The sequence below is a fragment of the Idiotropiscis lumnitzeri genome, chromosome 4 (assembly GCF_059441095.1).
Source record: "Idiotropiscis lumnitzeri isolate Australia: NSW breed Sydney's pygmy pipehorse chromosome 4, RoL_Ilum_1.0, whole genome shotgun sequence".
Taxonomy (NCBI): domain Eukaryota; kingdom Metazoa; phylum Chordata; class Actinopteri; order Syngnathiformes; family Syngnathidae; genus Idiotropiscis; species Idiotropiscis lumnitzeri.
In genome coordinates, this window is record NC_142394.1 from 7,434,361 (window position 1) to 7,455,246 (window position 20,886).

At 40.4% G+C, this 20,886-nt stretch overlaps 2 protein-coding genes across 3 annotated transcripts; both read left to right on the top strand.

The window, feature by feature from the left end:
• Positions 1-1,406: 1,406 nt before the first annotated feature.
• On the top strand, positions 1,407-11,234 carry arl13a (ARF like GTPase 13A). 2 transcript variants are annotated; one of them, XM_088293994.1, is made up of 10 exons: positions 1,407-1,561; positions 5,074-5,190; positions 6,055-6,125; positions 7,046-7,298; positions 8,636-8,753; positions 8,829-9,028; positions 9,278-9,386; positions 9,467-9,728; positions 10,558-10,674; positions 10,756-11,234. In XM_088293994.1, exons 1-10 carry the CDS (start codon positions 1,542-1,544, stop codon positions 10,809-10,811), a joined length of 1,323 nt encoding a protein of 440 aa, XP_088150120.1. In that variant the 5' UTR covers positions 1,407-1,541; the 3' UTR covers positions 10,812-11,234. The 2 variants fall into 2 exon arrangements, with proteins under 2 accessions (XP_088150120.1, XP_088150121.1); XM_088293995.1 differs by having other exon boundaries at positions 8,636-8,741.
• Positions 11,235-12,256: 1,022 nt separating this feature from the next.
• On the top strand, positions 12,257-19,970 carry tmem35a (transmembrane protein 35A). The gene is made up of 2 exons (XM_088294799.1): positions 12,257-12,573; positions 15,795-19,970. The coding sequence occupies exons 1-2, from the start codon at positions 12,454-12,456 to the stop codon at positions 16,176-16,178; spliced, it is 504 nt and encodes a 167-aa protein (XP_088150925.1). The 5' UTR covers positions 12,257-12,453; the 3' UTR covers positions 16,179-19,970.
• The last annotated feature ends 916 nt before the right edge of the window (positions 19,971-20,886 follow it).

The following is a 20,886-nucleotide window of genomic DNA, read 5'->3' on the forward strand; positions in this document are numbered from 1 at the left end:
TTCGCTTGCATGTAGTGGAAAAAAAAAGAAAAGAGTCAATGACTGTGAGGCCATCTAGTGGTAGTTTCCTACACCTCAGTAAACTATTGGCATTGTGTTCTCAATGGCGTTACGTAACTGGTTGATCGCCTCGATGTGACGTAATGCTGATATCCATAAATATACTGCAGTGCCTTATGAGATAAAATTAATTTGTTCTAATCAACTTAAAGTAAGAAGATTTAAATGACTTGGTTATCTCTTTTGTCAGCAAGGGGTGGGGATCATTTTAAACAACTTAATAAAGTCTAAATATAATAAAACATCTTAACAAATGCTCCTTATTAGAAATTCTTCTGAACATGTGTGGGTTCATGTGAGGTTTCATTTGTTGTTACGATTGCATGGCAGCCAATCTTTTGTTTGTAGTTTATGCAGTGCATAGCAAAGCGTAACAAATTTCAGGTTTTCAAAATAAAAAACGTGATTTGGCAGGTTTTTTTTGCTTTGACTTGCAAATGCAACTTGAGATACAAGTGCCGTGTAGTGGCAATGAACTCAACACAATTCTCTTCATAACAAATAGTGAACAATTCTTTAAAAAAGAGGTGTCAAGCTATTAAATGCTATTTGACAGTTATTGTCAAACCAAACAAAAAGTATTTTTTAAATTTAAGCCATAAGAATCAATTGAAGCGTTAAATTATGATTTGATGGGGTAGCAAAGAGGTTTTGGGAGGTTCAGGTGGGTTGGTTATAACCCCCCGACATGCACACAAACGTATTTGTGTGCATGCATACACACAGATACACGCACACACACACACACACACGCACACGCACGCACGCGGACACCCCCACCCACACACAAATTAATTTTATGTTTCATTTTCTGTATTTCCTGGCAAGTTTTATGTGTGTCACGTGAATAACAGCTTAATGTTGAGCACTAACACATTGTGTGTGGGTTATGAAATAAAATTTCTCAACTAAGGCCGCCACAAACGATTATTTTGCTAGTCGACTAGTCACCAATAGTAGTCGCAATTAGTCGACTAATCAGATTGCACGGTATGTAAATGTTGATTGTAAACCCTTTTTATACACACTACGGAGACAATGTAAGACACAATTATGAGAAAATTATTATTGATACATTCACTGCCAACAATAGGAGTGGCAAGTCAGGTGGCAAGGCATTTGGTAAAGGTGGCAGCTGCCACCCATTGTCAAGATGACGTCATTTTCCACTCAGCCTCAATGTGTCCAAAAAAAACATGGTGCCTATTTCAGACATCACAGGTCACCATCAGACCCATTTAGCCCCTTGTGGACTAAACTAAAATAAAGGAGATCCCCGTTAAGTTACTTTAGTCCCGTTAAAGAGGAGAAACCATGTCATCCAATAGGCCGGGCAAATGGCTCACGCGGTTTCCTTGTGATTGGCTGCGAGACCAAAACACAGGGGCCCACCGGGTGAGGAGAGGCTTACCTTGAGCCTGATTAAGTGTTGTAGCAGCTAGGTGCAAGATGTTAGTGTATTGGTGGACGCAAACAATTGCATGGACGTAGACCGACTTCTGTAAGTATTATTAATTTATTTCCTTTTACATTTTAATAGCTAAATGCAACAATCATCTGCTAATGTTAGCTTGGAGGCCACTATTGGATGTTTAGGTGTATTGCTAAGGCAATGCACATGTTTTTCAAGTTTTATACTCAATATGTTTTAAGAAAGATAAATCCTTCATATACATTGGACCAATCAGTCACTTAATTAAATTGATTGGGCTAACTTCATTTTTTGGTCTTTAATTTAAGTGCAGGAATCAATACAGAAAAGTAAATGTTATTTATTCCGTTCACGAAATATTCATAGATTTGATGGATATTTGGACTTAGACCATTACTGCACTAAGCCTTTAGTGGCAACCAGTTGAAAAATCATTCGACCCTGTCCACATGGAAACAAGTTTGAGTGTATCCGCAAGTGTTCTTCTACTTTGCTTCCACACCGAACCGACATTTTGGAAGCTTATACAATCTTCTTTTTTTTTTTAAACCTGGTCTCTCAGGGTGAATGAATATTTGAAAACACAAAAATTTCTCCTGGCTTTCTTGCCATTCCCTGCCATTTTCGTATTCTTTGTATTTATGACTTCCTGTGACAGTATTGTCATACCACTACTGGCCTGGCATATACACTACAGCGTTTTAGCATCTGGACATGTGGACATGTATATTTCTTGTTTCCAGGCAAATTTTTACATAAGAAAATATTTCCTCCATCTCCATGTGGACATGGCTTATACTATTTGTACTTTGCAAAATGCAAAATGACAAGAATGGAGTTTGCCCACTTTAACTCTCAGTGGCTTTATTACAGACAGACAGTCCATCCAGGAGTTATTCAGCTAAGAAGTATAACCTAAAAATGTATACATAAAAAAAATTGGGGGGGAAACTTGTGAAAGAGTATTGAGTCCGATCGAAGCCAAAATGACTCGATCTGTATCGAATTGTTTTTATTACAATCAGTCTGATCCGATCCATAAGTCCAAACTTATTTCCACAACTTCACGTTGAGCAACATTCCATAGCACAGAAAAGCTGTTTTGTTTTGTTTTTGTTACGTGAGAAATTGTTGTACAGTGAACGTAATGTTTTTAGATGTCACTATAACTGAAAATTACGGTACAGCCACGTATTAGTGACCACTTTTAGAGAGACAAAAATAATCGTATTGGTATATGATCCTATTGGACGATCCTTGAGGCTGCAGTATTGTTATTCGTATCAAATATGAAAAAGATTAATTGAGTCTTTTGATAAAAGTCAAGCAGTGTGATCACTTTTCATGTACACTTGACCAGTCACTTCGTTGTACACCCCGTACACTGACAAACTCCAATACAAGAGCAGCATATAAAAGTCCAAAAATGATCATATTTGGAATGATACAAATGTATTAGTGATTGATATTTTATAATAGTTTATATTGATGTAGCTCAGCACTGCATCATACAGAACAGTGTTTCTTAACACTGCCCCCTTTTTTCTGGAGCTAAATATGGTAACTACTAGTGCATTAACTAAACTCTTAAAACAGAATCAAAATATTACAATTAAAAACACAAAATAAAGAAAAATTCTGAATTCACCATCTCAATTAGATTTTATTGGAAATAAATTTGTTTAATGAAGCTTCATGACACACAAGTTTCTCGTTTAGAGTTGAACTACAGAAATAAAGGAACTTTATACATTTTAAGGTATTCCAATTCACCTACATTTTGATGTTAAAAGTCTCCTCTATAGGATTTATTATATCATACAACTGTAGGTAATATTATGTCAGATGAGTGTATGCATGACGTAAGTAAGTTGCTATTCATTACAAATTAAACCATGAAATGCCAAACCTGACATAAATATTGGACCTCTAACCTAAATGAATACGAATTGCACATGAGCAACATTACTACCAGCTCATTTACAAATATTTCTATTGCTATGACACAGAGCTTGTTCTCATTCTCTTGTATGGTGAACTAGCGTCAAAACAAATATGGGTCAACTTGTTAACAACGCAGAAAAAGCAGGCCATTCTAAACTGGCTTTAGCAGATTATACAGAGACACGACAGATGCACTGGAGTGAAAGACCTGCCAGTTTGTGTATTTTGTTGTGGTTGTTGTCGTCTGTTGACCTCAGACACCTGCTGTGTAGTACACACTCAATGACCAGAGAGCCCTAAAATAGAGCAGTGTCTCGTGTGTATGCAGCATTTGGAGGAAGTAACAGTTGGTCTTTGTCGTTGAGAGCAATTTCAGGAAGATTACATGTTTATTACGACCTCTCTTGGTATTGTCTTGCAGAGATTTGCATTTTGGGGGGCTGGAAATGGCCAGAAATGTATCTTGGTGAAAATGTGTGGGTTTTTGGGGTACCAACACTAGCCTGCAAAACAGTCTCACGAGCACCCCTGGAATGTGAGACAAAATTACCCCCCCACAACACCAATTTGACTGATCCACATGAAATGCACATGGAAGGCCCTCAAAAACCCACTGTCAAGGATCCCCGGTCGGCGAGGAGGGGGAGGACCCAAAATGTGAGGAAGCAGGGAAAAGGGTAACTTAAAGGGAATTTATTAAATGAATCAAACAAGGACAAACAACGTGGCAGGGTGCGAAGTAACAAGGGCAAACAAAACGTGACTAACAGAACTAAACTTGACGGGGAACAAAGACAGCGACAAACTAACATGAACGTGAACAAGGACGAGCAATCGGGACAAGCGCATATGGGGGGGGGGGGGGGGGGGGTGTATAGGGAGCAAGAGCGAGAACGAGAACAAGATCAGGGCGCGGCCGTGATAGTCCTGGATTGGAGCAATGTTCCGACGCTGAGTTGTCGGCACGGGGTGTTTAAATAGCCCAGTGATTATGGGAGCAGATGGGAGTCAGGTGTGCGAGGCTAACGGGGAACAGGGGCGTGGCTGGTGGGGACGGAGTGCTGAGGGGACACACCCCTACTCAGCTGACAGAAACCAAAATAATAACAAAGGCATGGGAGACGCGAAAACAACAACTAAACCCTGCCATGACCGACACGGGTCATGACACCCACGCTCCAAATTTATTGGGAAATCACACATTTTGGTTTGAAGAAGCCATTTGGGTGATTGACAGGTGAAAGGTGTTGTACAAATATTTGTTTTAGTGTTTTGCTTATCTGCGATTGATAATGCATTTTCTTCAGTAATTTTTGTTAGACTAACTAAATTGCATCGCAATAAATTAGAATCCTGTCTAAAACTTGATTTATTTCCATAATTAAAAAGGAAAATTTGGTTTCCAATGGTGTTTGAATCTTATCAAATTCATAGGTAACTCTGAGCATGTATTTATGCAAAAGACAGCAACATTTTGCGATTGAGAAGGAAGTGATTCTCTGGAGTGACCTCTGTGAAGGTCACAAAAATGAAGGGCACCCACTAATAAAACATATATTTCAGCTGATCATCTGAGGACATTTCATTCATTGTTATGTAGTAGCAATAGTAGTAATTATATTCCCATCTGTCGCCAGGTACAACTTGCACAGAAAATGGTGGCCTCTGTGCACGCCTTGCTCACCTCAAGACAACATGTTCAACCTGATGAGCAACTGCTGCACCTGGTTCTCCAAAATCCAGGAGCCAATAAGGTGATCTTAATTTCAAGCTTGTCATCTATATGCCATAAAAATGATTGCTCTTGATTGATGCTGCAGTTAATGTAAATTACAGTGGTGCCTTGAGATACAAGTGAGCCCACTTGGGGCCAGTGAACTCAGCTTACTTCAAAATAAAAAGCAATTTGGCAAATAGTGAACAATTCTTCCCCAAAAAAGGTTTAAAGTTGCCTCTTGCCACTCGCATTTCAAATTTACTGTCAAACTAAACATTAAACAAGAAGAATTACACCTTGAGGATTTCAAAAAGTATTTAGCTTAGACTTCAGTTCTTTAGCTTCATGTTATCGCTAATGAGCATCTTGCAGTACGATTATCCATTAAGAAGCAGACCGAACACTAAGTACCGTTATAATATTCTTTATAGCCTGAAAAGAATGACCAAGATCAGTGCCAAACTGAGTTGAGAAGATTTGAGGAGCGATATATGCGTTTGTCTGTCTTACACTGCCCTCAGGTGGCTAAGACAGGCATAGCAGAAAATTGATGCTGCGTGACCAAGTGTTTTATTCCTTTTAATTTTATTGAATGATTCTAACTACTGCCCGTTGGCTTGAAGTACAGCATTATGGATGTTATTTACCCCCCCCCCCCCCTGTAAAACAATTACAATTTCTGTTTTTCTTTTGTTTTTTTTAAGAAGGCTGGTAAGAAGGCTGGAATGCAAACATGCCATTTGCATTCATGATGGCAAAAGATGATTTAAGATATGCCTGTTTTGACTCTCATGTCAAGTCACATCTGTTGTTAATGAATGAATTAATGAATCATTCGATATATTGAGTGCCATGTGATTTGATTTCAATGCTAATTTGATTTATTTGATTTGTTTCATAGGCGAGTGACTATTCTTGTGGTGGGTCTTGACAAAGCAGGAAAGACGTCCTCCATCCGAGGCATGTTAAGAGGTATTCAACAATCACTTCTATGCACTAAATCAAAATGATGTCTTCATCAATAATTTTATTTTTTCTTATAAATACAGTATTTCCACCTGTAGTGTCTGTGGCCATCCTATTTACTCAATTGTAGTGTAAGAGGCATCCGTTATGTGGATGGCATTGTTTGTAGAAATGCATTTTTCTGTTGATATGCAATAACATCTAAAATATTATTCAATATACAATATCTACTGTTTGCATTGTTTATCAATACAAAACAATTAATACCAGTAGAAAGAATAATTTGAAATGCCCTAGGAAAAAGAGCCCCAGCTGTTAGTGAAAAATGAGGCATCTTGGCTCTCTATCACAATTCACCCATTTTTATCCATCTCTGGGCACGGCCATTTTGCCACTTGCTGTCGACTGAAAATGACATCCCAGTTGCTCAGGGATCAGGTAATCTATAGCATGGCTCATATTCAGAAAACAGGTGAGCCGTGACTGGTCATAACCTGAGAAATGAACTAGTGGTGCTGCATAAAACAATTTATCCACATATTTACACCAACTATCACTCAACGCCACAATGTCATCTGGCCCAATCCCAATACCCACTTTTGTACCCTTGTGCCATTCAACTGCGCGTTCCCGTTCAGGGTGTGAGTATTTAGGGTGTCCCAATTATGCAAAGAGCTCTGTCACGGTGCCCCCCCTTTGCGTCCTTGTTCTGCGCTTCGACTGATATACTGTGGAGAACTCTTTTGAGTGATTCATGTTTCAATCTGGCCCTTGCCGGGTCATCTTTTTTTGCTTGCAATTTTTTGCTATTTTCAAAATGAATAGAACAGGTCCAAAGTGGTAATCAGATTTATTATTATTAAAGTGTTTTAAGCAAGCTGCTGAATTAATTTGTGGCTCTTCTATCACCTCTTATCCCCCTTTAGTCCCCCATGCTGTGGAAGGAGGTCCCACCCAAGGCTGCATAAGGAGTGAGCTGAGGGTGGAGAACTACCTGGTCACCCTGCTGGATGTGGGGGGCTCAGCAGAGTCACAGGTGGCCTGGAGGGAATATTATGGGGAGGCACACGGCGTCTTATTTGTGGTGGATTCCAGCGACCGGCCAAGGATCAAGGAGGTCAAGGAGGTCCTGGCTGACCTGCTCAAGCAGCCCAGGGTGGCAGGAAAACCCCTCCTGGTGTAATTATATACTTTTATTTCTGTATTTATTTATTTATTTTTTCAACAGCAAGCATAACTTTGCCAACACTACCCTCTAGTGGCATTCCACTCTACTTGCATGACTATTCATTTCAGGAACCCATAGTTTTAAGCTGTGGAGGGTAGCTCCTCACAGTTGTAGCACAATTGATAAGAGATAAAGTTTAATAGCAAAAATATTCTGCTCACTAAAAACTTTGCTGTTTGCTGCTGGCCATACTGTCGTCCAAATAACATCACAGACAAAACCCTGAACAGTCCACAATGGCTTTACAAGATGCTGAATGAAGTTAAAATGGCAAAAAAAGGTGGAAGTCTATAAATTAATGAGAAATTTAACAGAACTATTGTAACTGGCTGTCAACTTACAGGTGGTAAACAACAATAATGACAACATTTATTCAGGGGCACATTTTCTGGGCATTCAACGACATTGAACAAAGCATAAAAATACGGTTTCAACATAAAACAATTCCATCCTTACATTTTCTGGGGTTGACGTCGCCAAAGATGGGTTACGCCTTGGACTGGTCACCAGTCAGTCTTAGGACAGTCCCGCAAAGACATGCATGATTGGTAGATTGAACACTCTAAATTGGCCCTGGGTATGAGTGTGAGTGTGGATGATTGTTTTTCTTTGGGTGCCCTGCGAATGCCTGGAAACCAGTTCCGGGTGTACCCCGACTACTGCCGGAAGACTGCTGGTTTAGGCTCTATCACCCCCGACCGACCCTTGTAAGAAGAAGCAGAACAGATAATGGATGGAAGGATGGATAGTTAACCTCAACATGCACAATTTTGGAACGTTGCATAAAGTCCACGTCACCTGGGATGGCTGGAGCTAAGATTCAAACATGGAACGTTAGAACTGTGAGGAGACATGTTAACCACATTTCCAACATTCTGATGAAAAAGTGCATGCAAAAAAAACATTTTTTTTGTATGTGTGATTTACGCCAATTGAACTCTGAGGGCCCCACTAAGTCTAGCACAAAGCGCAGTCGAACTGTGCGCATGGGTGGAGTTTTCTTTCTTTTGGTATTTTGCTCAACTTTGTGTGTTTGTGTGTAACCGGGCATTTGCACCTTTGTGCGCCATTGTGGGATGGAACACACTGTTTTCCTGGCCAATCCATGCTACATCCCAAATTTGCATCAAAATCAGGGTGGTATGGAGCGCACACCCGAGTACGCCGTGCTTGACATGCAGAAACTGAAATTCTCCTCACTGAAAGTGACATTGGCACGTAAACTGCAAAATTGCTACCATAATAGGACTCTGAGACTCAATCCGTGCATCGGTGTTCGTCTTTACAGCTTGGCAAACAAACAAGACAAAATGAATGCCCTGCTGGGAAGTGAGCTGATCGAGATGCTTTCCCTGGAGAAGCTAGTCAACCAGAGCCGCTCTGTGTGCCATATAGTGAGTGCCACGGTAACATGATCCCTGACCACAACCTTCTTACATCAAACTAACATCATACCGACGATGATCCCCTCTCCCCAAAAGGAGCCTTGTTCAGCCTTAATGGACCTGCGGCGCTGGTCAGACAGGAAGGCGTTACGGGGCCTTCGCTGGCTGCTGCGAGCCGTCTGTCTGGATTACCCGGGGCTGTGCACCCGCGTGGCCCAGGACAGCAAGATGCCTCTGGAACCCAGAGAGAGCAATGGCAAAGCACAGAAGATCAGAAGAGGAAACAAGAGCGAACGGTGAGTCAATGAAATTACTTTTTACGATGATTGCTTGATTGAACACAATGCAGTTATCTTTCAGATAATGGCAAGAGACCCTTGATTGATGAGGTTATTTTTTGGCCACAATCATACTTTAAATGTTGTGGTTCTCAAATAATCTTTCTTCTTTAAAAGGAAAGGAAATGTTATTAACGCTTTTCACTGATGTATAATGCAGCACTGAACTGAAACCTTATTGTGACTTAATGTTGGCCGTCTTCACAGCATGAGAACCAGCAAGCCAGGACTTCGCCAGGTTCACCGGCCAAAGAACAAGGAGAAGATGACCAATGTGGAAGGAAAGTTGCAGCCTTTCCAGAATATAATGCAGAAGGTAAATAGATTTCGGACCAGGCCGACTTAATATTGACCAGTCATACTTGAATTATGGACAAGATGAAGTGTAATTGACAGGAGAATACACTAAAAAAGAAGTTGAAGAAATCCACCAGGAGAAAGAAAAGGCAGATCAAAGGCAGCAGAGACAAACAAAACGAAGGAGCGAAGGAGGAAGAGGAGGCCAATAAAGAGGAGATCGAGATTGCCAGCCATCAAGAGAAAACCAGCGGCACGCTCATCTCCCCCAGTAAGGGAAGTCACAAACATAAGGACAAGATGAAAGAAGAGACACCGGATGCGCCTGAGTCACCACACAATGATGAGAAGCCCCTCAGAGGTAAGACCAGGATAATGTTTGTATTTCATTAACATTAAATAAAGTATCTTTTATTAGTTTTTGTTATTATATATTTTTAAATGTTTCATTAACTGTTTAAATAAAAAAAATGATATCACACTAATATCTTTAAATACAGGATTTAAACCGCTTACCATACTGTATGTTGCTCCGTGACCCTTGTGAGGAAAGGCAGCTAAGATAATGGATGGGTGTGGTCATCAGTGGAAAAAGTTTGGACATCCTTGGTTTGATCACAGAACAGTTTATGATGATTTCAAACTAATCTTACGACATTATCCTGAAAAATATTGAATGCGTGCAAAGTCGTCCGTTTAACGTCTTCTGCTAACAACCGAGTGAAAATTTATCTCCTCCCCAACATATGTATGTGCATAGCCCACCTGCAAAGCTTGTCTTTCATTGGTGATGCATCACTCCAACATCCTCCCGTCTCACCAATGTACGACTTTTCTATTCGACAGGGCTTTTACGGCATCTTGTGGCATCTAAGAAAACACTGATATAGACATTCATTATATGTTCTCTACAGAGAATGGGAAATGTGAAAATAAATTCCCGGGAAAATAAAAAAATACAAAAAAATCTATTATCTGGCCTGACACCTGGGGCGTCCAGTCATATTTCATAGTGACCCCAAGTGGACAAAAATATTACTTGCACTACACCTTCATATTGTGTCATGTAAAGCTTTATTATATATCTAAAACATGAATAGATATATAGTCGCTCCTGAGCAGATTTGGAACGTAATCCCAGCAGTAAACAAAGTATTATTGAACTGCAATGTAATAATTTGTCTGTGCAGCCAAGGGGGAAAAGAGGAAAAAGAAGAAGGGTGTGAAAGTTAAAAGGAGGAACAAAATCAACACTGAAGGAACATCTGGATCTTATTCTCAACCTGTCGACCTCTCTGTCACATTTGGTGAGAATCCCCCCCCCACACACACACCATACACTGATTAAACATGTTGGATTTTATAATAAAGCTCTTGTCTTTTCATAGATCTTTACCGAAAAGCCATATTGGCTCTTAAGGAGCGTCAAGATCAGGGACAATAAGGAAAAAAAGCCCTGCTTGTTTGACATCACTTCATCCTCCAATCACCAAAATGGACAGAACATATTACAATGCACAATTGTCGATTTCCCACTGGATCCATGAGTTTTAACAAACGGGACATACTATAAAGTAGTGATGGTTTATTGTTTGATTAAAACTAAAAATTCAAACAATATGTCAGTATGGCCAAATGTTTTTTTTTCCCGTGTCCCATTTTCAAACAATTTGCTGTAAGGCATCAAAGTACAATGGACGTATTATTATTATTATTATCATCATTATTATTGCCATGAGGCAGGGGTGCTGCCAGGGATTTTGGGCCCCTTGAAAAGAAATTTTAATACTATTTTACATAAAACTGTACACTATTCACTATATTTGTAAAAAACAATATGACTCTCATTAAAATATAATGAAATTCATGTAGATTGAATTATTTGCTGCAAGACTGAGTGAGACCCTATTTCCCAAAACCATCACTTTCTTTAAATATTTGACCACAAAACCCTTAAGATTAATTAGCAGAAAATTCAAACCTTTAAATACAAAATATCCTCTTCAATTAAAATGAAATGCAATAATAAATGGGGAGAAACAAATAAAATCTCTACAAATACTATTGTGGCCTTTTATGATTTATTGTAATTTGAAGATTATCATCTATAGAATAATGGAAGAATCAACAAGCAAACAATACATGAATTTAGATAATAATTTCCTGCCAAAGCTTCTTCGCTTTGCGTTTTTTTTGGGCTACCTGACTTAAGGGGAATCTTGCCTTCTCTGGCTCCACTCACTGCCTGTCTGACGAAATAAAAAGCTATCAGTCTGTGCAGACTGGAGCTGATGGACTGAACCATTTGTAAATGGAGAGGGGGAGGCCTTAAGAAAGTTTCCTAAACAAATACATTTACTGTCGCCACCATAGCATTGTAAATGAAATATATAGCTAATTGTACATTTATTACTGAGTGTCATATTGTGTCGTTTGTAATTCTAGTAGAGGCCCTTTTTCAGCCCTTGTCGATCATGAGCCCCTAGAATCCTTCTCCTTATTCACCCCTTTTCGGCGCCCCTGTTTTGGGGAATTAAATGCATGGAAGAATGAATAGATGAAAGGAGTGATTGGCTGGATGGCTGAAAGGATGATGCATGGCTTGATGGAAAGCTAGGTGGATGGATGCATTGGTATAGATCAGGGGTGGTTTTCGAGGGCCGGTGTCCTGTTTTTTTTTTATGTTTCCTTGCTCCAACATATCTGATTCAAATGATCATGATTTGTTCTGGAGAGCTCGCTGATGAGCACAGTACGTCATCAAGCACCACAAGAAGGCACGCCCAGATAGTTCTCATCCCACTCCTTTTTTTCATTTGAATATAATGGCCGATAGTGTTTTTTCCACACACGTATTACAATAAGTATGCTTTTCATTAGCGTTTGCTAACCCCGTGGTAAAACGAGCACCCGCGGGGAAAACGTAAATCATCTACTGTCCCTTTAAGCGGCTGTGCGCGCTCCCGCGGAACACGATTAGGTTGTCGGTGCGGGGTCACTATTTGGCAAGGCACCCAGGCAGCAGCATCCGGTCCACCGACTTCCATTCATCGCAAACCCCAAAGGGCACTGCTCGGCATCCAAAAATGCCCTCACCGAGGACCATCACCATCGTGGCCCTCTCCTTCGCCCTCGGCTTGTTCTTCGTCTTCATGGGGACCATTAAGCTGACGCCGAGGCTCAGCAAAGACGCGTACAGCGAGATGGTGAGTGAAGGAGAGGTGGGGGGGGAGGCCATTGTTCTGTGCAGGATGCTGACCTAAATATTCAACTCACCGCAAAATAACCGCTTAATGTTCGCTTTTACGCCACTATGATCTTCCTGTATCCTGCAAATAGACCCTCTCCTTTAAACATCCTCGCAGGAAAATGACATTAACGCCGGGTTGTATAACTACCAACACATCAGCGTACAAACGAGGCCGTACATGTGTCACTAATATTAACCAATTGAAATTAACTGCAACATCCGGTATTATCTATATTTGGACAAAGTAGTTGAATTGCTCCACCATGGGATTCACATTCTCAGGTTTGAATTGTTCAACTTTGAGCAGATTTTGTGTTCATAAATTGACTTGTGGCCGGTTATGATCAGGTTTATATGACATGACAATGGGAAGATAAATTTGGCTCCCCAATGTATATAACATACAAACAAAATGCTATTATGTGACCTTATTTATCGCCCCAAATCAGGTACATTGGTTACATTGTTTTTTTCGACTTAAGAAAGATAGGTTTCTATTGTTTGTTTCTTATTCCAAGTTAAAATTTGAGTTACAAGCGAGCTTCACGTATGACGCTGGTGGAGTGATGGGAGAGAGGTAGCCTTCTGTAATACCCTTGCTTGTGTGCAAGGAGAGGCAAAGACATTGAGGCACTTTCAGGGTTTTTTTTGGGGGGGGGGTGGATAGGAGAACCAATCAAACATTCATCCATCCATCCCCTCATCCATCCATCCATCCATCCATCCACCTATTATCTAAGACGCTTCTCCACATGCTGATGCTGTTTTGGGGGCTTTGACCAATCAGATGCAGCTTTAAAAGTGAGACACGAATAGGTGATCAGTATCTTGGGCAGGGGTCGCCGACGTGATGCCTGCGGGCCACCAAGTAGCCCTCAAGGCCACATGAGTAGCACACAGGCTTGTTCTAAAAATAGTTCACCAGTGATGGGACGTTGCGATTTTGTCGTAATGTTGTAAAAGTAATCATTTGAAAATGTAAACCGTGACGGATATTTTCAGAAATAAAGTGTTGCATATTGATAGTGATCTTTCCTAATTATTCTGAGATTTGCATTAGTAATAACCTAATAATGAATGCAATGTTATCAATAACACTGTTAGCATCATAGAGTGTAGAGTCCTTTGGGACTATTAACTTGAATCCTGCTAGCCGCTGCTAAATGCAGGCAACAGGCACCGTACAATACAGCGTCAGCGTAATTGTGTAGTTTTTATTTTTTTTTTTTAATGCCTCTAAAGCGATATGAACTGTACTGTGGACAAGGTGTTTTCTCAGGCAATACAGAGCACAATAAAAAAGAAATTTGGGCCATTCTGCACCAGTGTATGTCGAGATAATGATATGAGATAATGCATGGTAAAATATGTGTCTGTGTTTTTTGTGTAATTTTCTCACCACCAAAGGAAAACTCTAATATGTATTGGTTTCTTGCAAAACTGCAATTTTGGGTAGAATACAAAAATAAAACACAAAATAAAAACAAAACCCCCGCGAAACGTTTTTAATTCAGGATGGGTAGGTGGTGGACTACATGCAGTGAGGAATTTCTCCACCTCAGCACAAAAGGAGCACACAGAGGCACAGTTGTTGTCTTTTTACACCTTCACTGCAGGGGCCACGGTCATTATCTCTACATGTAAAACCCACCCTGGTGCAGAATGGCGCAAATTTCTTTTTTATTGTGTTCTGTATGTCCTGGGAAAATAGGTTCACAGTACAGTTCATATCGTACTTGTAAATAAAGCCGTTACTTTGCAATTCTGGTCTTGCAATTTTCTTCAGACTTAGACTTTTCTAGTCTTGCTTTTATTGTCATTTCACAAAACCACAACAGTAAATTTGGCAACGAAATATCGTACAGTTCAGAATACAAAAAACAAACAAAAAAACAAAAGAAAAAAAAAGGAAAGAAAATCAGGAGGGCGAGGTGGATTGGCCAGGAAGATTGAGGCGTGAACCGTTCAAGTGGCTTTACCTGCCTCTCCCACAGGCTAACTCTGGTCAAGAAATCTTGCGAAAAAATTCCCCGGGGCTGGCAATGATTGCCTCCTTTACATGCTTTTTCAGACCTTCCTCCTGGGGATCGCGGCCACATGTTTTCCTTCTGGGCCAAATGACTCCTTTTGGGCCTTGATGTTCATAGAAAAAATCTCGGTCTTCTAAATCATTTCAGAAAATGCCAGATTTCAGAAAAGTGTGTATCATCTGGTAGCCCTTCACATTAATCCCTACCCAAAATTAGTTTTCAGTTGAAAAAAGTTGGTGACCCCAAATCTGGTGACATCACCATCACAATTAAGTATTAGTCAACCTCTGAAACAATTAGAATGATCGATATTATGGATTTTATAAACACTCAGCATTTTGTCAGTAAGCTGTAGTGAGCGTTTATGGAGTGTAAGTCCTTACGTTCAAAATATTGGAGCCAGTTCGCAGAGTTTGGAAAGCTATGTGACGAGACGTAAAGTCTGTAACTGTCATTGAAAGTGGACTTGCAAAAGAGTTTCCAAGTAAAGAAAACGCCGGTTTTGTTATAACGGAAGTCGCACACATATTTAAAAAGCATGGACTGAGTATTTCAGTCACCTCTAAAATTCTCCATAACATAAATATACTCATGAAAAACCAATTGATGACAAAATTCATTTGTGCTATTTAAGTCAAGTTTTTTTGGGCAAGTGACGCAGTTTGAAGTGTCACGGTAATTTAGACTTGTCAACAAGGAAAACCCTTTGGAATTTTGCCCTGTATGATTTCATTGGTGGGTATTTTTTTTAGCTGAAAGTATCCACGTTATACTGATTTACTCTAATTCGAAGGTTTTGTAAATGCAATATCTAAAAAAATAAAATCAGTCAGCCAAAGGCATTTTTTCTTCAGAACCCCTTATCCAATTGTCAAAATTATTGCTGGGTTGGGCCCACATTGAAGTGGCCACTCGAACCAGACTCAACATTTTTTACAGATTGTTTTTGGGAATCTTGTCACTTAGCCAGGTTCAACATTATCTGCGGCCCAGGGCCACTGTATCACTGTGTCGGGTCGCCTGAAATTCAATGATGCTGGCAAGAATTATGTAGCCGATGTACCACTGGATTTGTTTATAAGCCATGCAAAAAAACAAAACAAAAAAAACCAAGTTTATTTTATTCGTCCCATCTGCTTTCTTCTAGAAACGGGCATACAAGAGCTACGCCAAAGCTTTGCCAGGCCTGAAAAAGATCGGCGTGACCTCCGTGCTGCTCCGCAAGATCATCGGCTCCTTAGAGGTGGCCTGCGGCGTGGTCCTGACCCTGGTACCGGGCCGGCCCAAAGATGTGGCTAACTTCATGCTGCTGCTGGTCATGCTGGCCGTGTTGTTCTTCCACCAGCTTGTGGGCGACCCCCTCAAGCGCTACGCCCACGCGTTGGTCTTCGGAATCCTGCTCACCTGCCGGCTGCTCATCGCCCGGCAGAGCGATGAGCGGCCAGAGAGGGAGGAGAGCAGGGAGGAGCAGCAGTTGCAACATCAGCAGCACGTCAACGACCAGGAAAAGAACAAGGTCAAGCAGTCTTAAAGAAAGCATTTTTTTTCTGCGCCCCCCTCGCTACAGTGAAGGCCGTCATTGATATTTTGAACACATATTTGGAACTGGTGGTTTCTCATCTCCTCGACATGACTGTGGACAATCACCCCTGTGGACATGAGCTCATGTCATTGTCTTGTCCCATTCCAAAATTAACTGACCGTCCAGTGTTCCCCTGCTACATCGAGGATTTTTTTAAGGGATTCAGTTTTTATTTTTTTATTTTTTAAGAGCACCCCAACTTGCAACTTTTTCAAGCTTTCTTGCCTCAGATATGCCAAGATTTCAGAAATGTGTCACAAAAATGGATCCATTTACTTGTTCACTGGCAACCCCCTTTAAAGCAGAGCTCCTCACAATTTAGAGCATTTTGGCTGATCTTCCCAGACCACAAAATACTGTGTTCTCTGACAATATAAGTGATGAACCTACCCAAAGAAAGACTAGAATTTGTCTCTTCAACAGGGAAAAACATTAGCTTCTAGCTGTTTACAGTCTTTAGAAATCAGCAGTAGTACATGGGTTGGTTTAACCAAAAACACAAGTTTCCGACCAGCAAAGTGGAGGAAATGAGATTTTGTAAAACTAAACTTATCAAACAGACAGTGACTTTGATGCTAATATATTCACTTTTGTGGCAACTCAAAATAAGAAACTGGAAAAACAAGACTGAGATAGGGCGGTTTAATAGCTGGCAATGTCATTTATTTACAGCTATGAAATTATCAGTGTGGCAAGAATTCACAAAAATGTTGAATCTCATTAGCCAGGCCAGCCAAACCCATTTTCTTTCTACACAAAAGGAATGGGTCAGGATCTAGACAGCCCGCACTCGACCGCATCAGGCCTGCGGTTCAAAACTAACTGTGCAATCAGAATCGTTTATTTGCTGTAACGTAGTCTTCATGAGCAAGGTCCCAATTTGGCGATGCAAGTCTGTTCTCGTAACGTTCAAAAGGGACGGTAGTTTGTTTTATACAGCATGAAACTCAGTTTTGAATGACCATTAACACGTCTTCATTTAAAACCCGGCAGCTAACGGCACTGGAATTTTTTGTGATGTCATGTCCGCTCTACACCGATTGGTTCATTCCGTCAGGTTTGCCCCGCCTCAGAAATGCGCTTGATGTGACTGTGACTATGAGTCTGGTTTTCCGGGCTTGTTTGTGGTAGGAATGGACATTTCACTGGGTTATGAAGAAATGTAGTATTTTTGTGCTGACAAAAATTGCTTTTTGAGGAACGTTTCATCCATACAAAATCAGATAAAAAAAAGGCCTTGAGTATAAAGAGTAAAACTGTAGAACTTGACAATTTCTCAACATATCCCTTTTGTTTTGTTTATTACTTGGGGAACCTCCTCTCTGATGTTTCTTTTGAAAATATACTCCAGTATGCTAATACGGGCCAACATTCCAAGGGGTTCTCAAAGTCGACATGCCAAAAGTACTGTGCCGTTTTAAACGGTGTCATTAAAAACTCAATTTAAAAGAGCAACGGGAACATTTTTTGTGAGAAGAGCAATGTGGGCAGTAGGAAAGGTCATGTACCGGTACCTAAAGGGGCAATTTGGATTTTACAAACAGCTAGCAAGATTTGAATGTAGCTTTACTTCACACCTCCCTCGAGTCTCTGATCGCAGTCACAAATTTGTTATGGAGGACTTTAAGGCATTTGAATTGCACATTCCACATTTTGTTTTGTTTATCTAAATTCCACAAACATGGCGGTCACTTGTCACGTTGCTAATACAATTCTGAAATATGCAGTGAGCAATGCTGACTCACAGCATCGCTCAAGTCAAACATCAGTGGGGCTTTTTTACATGCTGCTTGCCATTTCTTCCATGAATTGCATCATCCTTTCTCACAATCGTGATTCACATCCTCTTTTGCCTACCATGACATATGCTCTGTTTATACCATACATACAATTACTGTTCAATAGCGGGGTGCCTGAACTTAACTGACTTCCAACATGTTGACATTTCTTTCCCTCATTAAACGATGTGACAACCTGAGATTCACCGCCTAATCTGTATCTCCTACTCAAAAGCTGTGCCGATCTCAAATTATGTGACGTAACACTGCCATCTGCATAGATATTTTCGTCATTACAGGGGTTTACAAACTTGAATTTAACAATAAAGCTGATTGAGCCACACTTCCAAGCCTACAAGTTAAAAAACATCCAAATACTATTATTAAACACAACCTAATTTCCGAACTACAAAGCCAACCTTAATTAAAGCCGCAACATCTACATTTAGCCATAAAAAAACATATTGGCTGCGTCGCTTTATTAGACGCAGGTCATATCATAACATGGGATATTTGCAAATAAAGAAGTTACACAAATGCATTTTGAAACACTTTTATGTACCTTAAAGACGCAGGCAGATGCTTTCCCCCCCCCAAACACAGCCTAACACATCGAGTTACATAGTAGCGTCCCAGAAGCTTACTCAGTCTCTCTTGTTGTCACACGAGGCCAATTCGCCAACGCTTGTATAGTCTTCCTCATCACACAGCAGGGCAGCCTTTGGAAAACCCATTTGTTACATGTTTGGGAGACACTGTCCTGCGGGGATAGCGCCTGTCGTCTGTTGCCAACGATGTGCGAGTCGGTTGCCAAACAAACAATCGAGAGAAGGGCATTGCGCTGCAGAGATGGCTGTATTTATGGCATTTGTTCCCTATGCTCATTAAACTCAAGTCAAGATGCTTCTCTTTGCTCTCAATTTCTCCTACATAGCTTCGCACACGCACTTTTCTCTAAGGCAGCCTGGTCCTCCCTGACACGAGTGCACTTCAACTGTTAATGGGTGGCAAATATTCAGTATGAGGACAGACTTGAACAGTTTCATTGGTCCATTGTGACGTGTTTGGTAATTTCATTGGTCGGATGAAACGAGACTATGGGTGGATATATTGACGCCCTGTAGCTGCCCATTAAAAATTCATAAATAAACTGTGTCACAGTAAAAGTAGCGGGAAAAAAAGTAGCGGTTTATAGTCAGGACAGTAAGGGAATAATACTAATACAGTGTAAATGTTTGCAGAGAAAGTGGTAAGTACTGTAATGCCCTGGCATGTGGGCAAGGAGAGCCACAGTTGCCGGTCACTTTCAGCCATTTATTGAATGGGACAAAAGACTCCAAACCAAAAAAGCAAAATAGGAACACCCCAAAGAAGTGTCCCCAACTCCTGATGCCAGTTAAAAAAAAAAAAAAGAATTGTGAGACTGTTTCACAAATGTTTGTCATATCCACAATATACCGGGACCGCGATGTAGCTGGGGATTAATGTTTACTTACACATATACTTTTTTAGTGTGATATCTGGGCCTCTTGAGTTGAACTCAAAGCTATTATTGTCGTATGTATGGCAGCAATGGTTGAGAATCACTGAATGAGAGCATGTTTCTATCAGTGGACATTTCAGGTCATGAAAGCATTTTCTTCAATAAACATCAAATCATTCATGTTATATCCACACCATCCGATGCAGTATTCAAGGAATATCTTTAGAATTAAACATAAGAATAAGGCTTATTACCCCCTTTTTTTAGAGTCATAGAATTGTGCATGTTCCCAAATGTAAATGAGACAGGATAACCTTTTTCTCTTGTTACAACACTATCTTTTATTTATTGTCAGTTACAAATGAAATTTTGTGAATTGTGTGTTTATTCTTTGTAAGATGAATATTGCTTTGGGATTTATTGTTTTTGAGATGTATGGAAAATGCTGAAATAAAGACCCAGATTATTTTTTTTCTTCTTCATTTGCATTTAAAGGTCTCAATGTATAGTGCACAGTACGTGTGTACTTTCAGTACGAAAGGTGAATACAACCGACAGTTGCTAAAAACAATGGGTCTTATTCTCCCGTGCACTTAAGATAAGGTACGTTGCTGCACTGAAGGCTGTATTAAGGTAAAGCACCTATTGAAGGCGAAACGTCATATTGCAGATTTGTAGCCGTTTCACAGCCGCTGGCGTCAGGTGATTACTGTCATCAGACAACTCTGCTAATTTGATGATAAACGCATGGAATTTGGTATAAACAGACAACAAGCCCAATAGAAAACTTTCACCTAGAGGGCAGTCGCAGATTTGACCTTGGCCCAAACGGCAACCATTTTCCAAAATGGCCAGCAGACATTTAGCATTTCTTAAAATCTGAAAATTCACTTCACCCACGATGCTTATAAAGGTGTGTAAATATAAGTTTTTAAACCCGGTTAGATTTCAGACATTGCAGGAGAGCAGGTATAAAAGATGGTCGAGAACCACACAACCACTTGGAGGGGGGCCCTGGGCAAAGTGCCAACCACTGGTAGCCTGGTTGGAGTTCCAGACCTAGCAGGCGGACATCACGCATTTGTCGATTCTCGTTTCACATTTGTGATTTGAATCACGCATTTGTAGATTCTCTATACACATTTGAGACTTCAGTCATGTATTTGCAGATTCACGTTACACATTTGTGACTGCGGTTACAGATACGGATTCGTTTTACAAATTTGTGGATTGAATTACACATTTATAACTGGTTTTGCAACAAAAACAGCCCCATAGAGTATTCTTAAAATAGATTTAGCACTAAAAATACAGTGGGTCAAATTTACCTCACCATAGCTCATTAAGTTCTATTTGCCTTTTCCTAGCAGAGACCAAACGTACATGCACATAATGA